The sequence below is a fragment of the Sturnira hondurensis genome, unplaced genomic scaffold (genome assembly GCF_014824575.4).
Source record: "Sturnira hondurensis isolate 20B ecotype Veracruz unplaced genomic scaffold, ASM1482457v3 Scaffold0015362, whole genome shotgun sequence".
Classification (NCBI taxonomy): Eukaryota; Metazoa; Chordata; class Mammalia; order Chiroptera; family Phyllostomidae; genus Sturnira; species Sturnira hondurensis.
In genome coordinates, this window is record NW_028087993.1 from 517,899 (window position 1) to 522,304 (window position 4,406).

The 4,406-nt window shown below is 41.2% G+C and overlaps 1 protein-coding gene across 1 annotated transcript; it reads right to left on the bottom strand.

Moving 5' to 3' along the window:
- Positions 1-2,322: 2,322 nt before the first annotated feature.
- Positions 2,323-3,372, bottom strand: LOC118999778 (melanoma-associated antigen B16-like). The gene has a single exon (XM_037064514.1). The coding sequence runs from the start codon at positions 3,370-3,372 to the stop codon at positions 2,323-2,325; it is 1,050 nt and encodes a 349-aa protein (XP_036920409.1).
- Between the last annotated feature and the right edge of the window lie 1,034 nt (positions 3,373-4,406).

Here is a 4,406-nt window from a genome sequence, read left to right on the forward strand (position 1 = left end):
AAAGCATGTTGAGAGGAATCCTGTGACTCAGAACATCTATGTAGAAAACTACCGTTACATGGGTAAGAGAGTAAGTTAATTTTCTGCACAACCTAGTTAGAAAGCAAGGAAATACAAATTAATATAACTGTAAAACATTTTTAAATGTTTGAGTGTATATAAGTTTGAGCAAAAGTTAAAGAATCATAAAAACAAAATGTAAAGAATATAGGGTATTCATGGACATTAACTTGTGAAAATATGAATTGGTAGATTAGTGGGATGATACTTTGCCAATATATATAAAAATTTACAATTTTTATACCCTCACAAATTTATCCCAGTTTCTGTCTGCTGTCTTTCCTATGCACATTTCCCCAAGAATTGATGTCCGAAGATGTTGATTTCAGTTCTGTTAACCAGAGGAACTAATGGGAACTATTTATATATGCATCAAGAGGAGAATAGTTAAGTTATGTGGGACATTCATATTTTAGAATCCTAGACAGCAGTTAAGATAATGAGGTAGATTTATATGTGTTGTCATGGAATGATGCTGCTTTCATTTTATTAAGTGACAAGGTAAATGAGAGAACAATATGTCCATTACAATTCACTATATTTTTAAAAATCACAATACATTTTATAGCATAGCTATCTATTAAAAGCATAAAATTATCTTTAAAATAATATATACCATATTTTATTGCAGTTACCTCTGAGGAGAAAGCTTAATTTTGGAAGAACACTGCAATGGGAGAAGATTTATGTATGTTAGAAATATTTGCAACAAGAATATATGCACTGTTATTATCTTTGTCAATAAAATTTTTAAATAAGCTTAACAACATACATAGTACCTGTTTATTAGTTAGAGAAAATAACTGCTATCTGGTGCAAAACATAAAACCTAAAATCTGAGTGGCTTGGCACAACAAAGATTTATTTTTTATGCATGTAAAATTTGATGTGATTTGGCAGGGGATTTTACTAGTGAGTGACTCAGAGGTCCAGGCTGCTTCCATATTGGAAGATATATTACTTAATATGGGCTTTGGGGGAGGGAGTATTTCCCAACTGAATGCATCTCAAAGCTCCTAGAACTTGTGTCAAGGACCAACTCCTTCCCTTCCTCCCAGTTGTCCTTCCAACAATGCATCTCTCTTTTCATTCATCCACTCCCTCCAAAACTCTTGCCCTTGCCTAGTTTGCCAAATTATATTGAACATAACCTATTTAAAATGTATTTTGGGTGATGTGGGTTCTGGTCTCCCAGCCAAAGGCAGAGTGCCAGCTTCTGGGTATCTTACCTCAAGAAAGTATCACCCTTATTTCTCACAAACTCCTTGAATATGATGTTTAGAAAACAACAAATTGGTGCATTGTGTTCAACTGCACTTGGACAACAATATAGGATATCTTCTACTCTTTCTCAGTTGGGATCTGGTTTACCCATGATCCCAAAGCAACGAGTAAGAAAGATTTCCCATTCCCAGCCCCTACCCACCAGTCCCACAGCCTCACCTAGTGTACCATGCAGTTTAATTAAAAATTACTTCCCACTGAAGGACGTGCAGTTGCCCAGGGCCTCAGCTTGCCTTGTCTCAGGACCTTTACACTTGACTGCTTTCACACAGACCTCTCCCTCCACCTCCTGACTTCTTTTGATGTTTTCTTTTGGTATTAAAGGTTACCAACTATTGTCTTTACATGATCCCCGATCCTAGTCTCCCCAGTTTTGTGGGCGGGCAGTGAGTCTTGCTTATTCTAGCATCCCCTGTACTAACACAGTGCTTTCCAAAGAACAGATGCTGAATTAATGTTTGGGGAATAAATGAGTCAGTGTACATAGGGCCTAACTTATTAAGATTTATGTCTCATACATTCTTAAATAAGCTAAGAAAATACATGTTATGTCATTTAATTTTACAGAACAGCTGATTAAAAGGAATAAGAGAAGCCAAGAATTGTTTTTTTCTTGAACCCAACTGTTTTCCTGCTGAGTTCCCTGACAGTTCCAAGGTAAAGTCTATTCAAATGTCATGTTATCTTTTCCAGAACACAAAATAAGACAGTTTCATAATTTCATTTATAAACAAATAAAGCCTGTATTTTTAAATTTCATAAATAGCAATAAATAAATATATGACCAATGTCATTCATAAAGTTAGATTCTGAAGCTAATCAAATGTTTATTAAAAAGAACAACATTTGAAAATTAACTCTCTCCAAATAAGATAAACCTCTCTCTTAATCATGTAAAAGAGTGACACAAAGATGTAACATACTATGTTCTTTACAGCTGCACCCTATCACTCCACTACCTCTCTTGAAGAATCTGCCTCAGATTTTATTAGGGGTAGGAGGAGCTACTGAGGTGGCACTGGAACTTGCCATGTCCATGGCAGTAGTGCCTGTCCCAGCTGAAGCTCTAGCTTGGGCTCTCTCTTCTTCTCTCAAAGCTTCCTCATACTGGGATGGGAAATCAGTGGGGTCATATCCATTGACCTTGGCCAAAAACTCCAGCAATTTCATCTTACTGGCTTCAGCATGGGCTCTTGGACCCCAGAGGAACTCATAACAGAGAGGATCACTGTTGGGCACCTGGCGGTACTCCAGGTATTTTTCCTGCACCAAATCTTGGGTGATGAGTTTCTTGGGCTCCCCAAAAATGAAGTGATTCATCCCAGGATATAAGTTCATTGTATTTAGCACTTCCCAGATATCCTCTTCAGTGGCACTATTGCCCTTCATGAAGATCACACCGAGAATCATTATCAGGAGGCTGGTCTTGGGCACGCCCTCATCACTACTCAGCTTTGGATCATAGGTGAGGCCTAATTTGTTAACAAGGGCATAGCTGTGGCTGGTCGGGTCTATTTCCTCCACATCAACACCAAAGACCAGCTCCATGTACTCAAAGACTCTCCTGAAGATCTCAGGAAAGTCATCGCTATACTCTTTGATAACAACATCAATCATGTCTTCCTTTGTGATCGGCTCAAACGTTTGATACTTGTGCAGCAGGAACTGCACCAGCAAAGTCACCTTCTCATCTAAAGGGTCTTCAGGCAAGCTCTCGGTTTCTGACAGGGACTTTGAAGAAGCTGAGCTATCTTCCTCTTCTTGGCTGCCAGAGCTCTCATCTGATTTACTTGATGAGATAAAACTGAAGACAGTGGAAGTTGAACAGACACTCTGAGGACTCTGTGGGCTATTGGGTTTGCCAGCAGCCAGAGCCTCCTCCAGGTTATCAGGCATTAGAGTATAGGAAGAGAACGATGAGCTCCCCTCCACAGCCTCGGAAACCTGTGTAGCATCCAGGCCCTGGGTGTTACTATGGGCTTGTTGTTGTTCCTGTGAATCATCAGGAATCTCCTGACGCTGAGACATGGTCACTCTAGTTGGTGGTAGCAGGCAGGGATTTGGCAGGAGAGAAGATGGAAGGGGTCCACAACCTAGAGAGAAAGGGGGATGTGAGTGGTCTCATCTAGTGAACTCAACTTAGTCTGACTGATAGACTGCTAGAGTGACACAGTCCGACTGTTACTCCGCGAACTTCCCGGGATGACAAACGGGATGGAACTTTATTCAGCGGGCCCCCCTCTATTCTGAGATTATTGGTCCCTTCATTCAATGTCCTTACCTTGACACTTGACCAGTCCTAGAACTCCTCTTTCTGTTGACTGAGGCTGCGTCTTTCAGTACAGGTCTTCACCAACGATACTCGAGACCAGAAGTTAGAGGATGTCCCTTCCAAGCTTACCCCCACTTGCAGCTCCTTATGTTGACCGGGCCATAGTAAGGTTCCCTGGGCTCCTTATATTCTGGGGTATTTAACCTTATTCATTGGTTAAATGGATGTGTCCCTTTAGGGCTAGGAATTCCTCCTTCCACAAAAATGAGTTTGTGCCCCATACACCAAGACCCTCATCACCACTGTCAGACTCCCAAGAGACCAGAGTCAGAGGAGGGAGGTCTCCATCAGAGTTACTCTGGAGCTTCTCAGCACCAACAATAGTGGCAGAATTCTTGGAGCTTCTGCCATTCTGAAGTTCATGATACTCTCAGCCCCAACCCAGTGTCTTAACTGGGGCACTTACCACTGTTAACGTGAGGTTGCACCTCCTCAACTCAAGGCCCTCATCAGTTTTACACTCTCAAGGCCCTAGTCAGGGGATGCCACTTGTAGCAGCCTCTGCCAGGAGTCTCCCAGGACTGAAAGCAGGTGTGGGGCTGTATATAGCCCTTCTTTTCTAGGGTAACTGGTTCCTATAGCCCTCACTTAAGATCTATACTATGGCTGCAGTCCTTTTGAGTAATTACATCCTAGGCAGTGCCACTTCTCTGAAAATCTGTCTGAATTTACCACACTGTGACTCTTATAGAGATTAAGTCCAAGTTCTAAGTTAGATGCTAGGTGGTCA

Coding starts and splice junctions, on each gene's coding strand:
- LOC118999778 (XM_037064514.1), bottom strand. CDS start 3,372: ATGTCTCAGCGTCAGGAGATTCCTGATGATTCACAGGAACAACAACAA.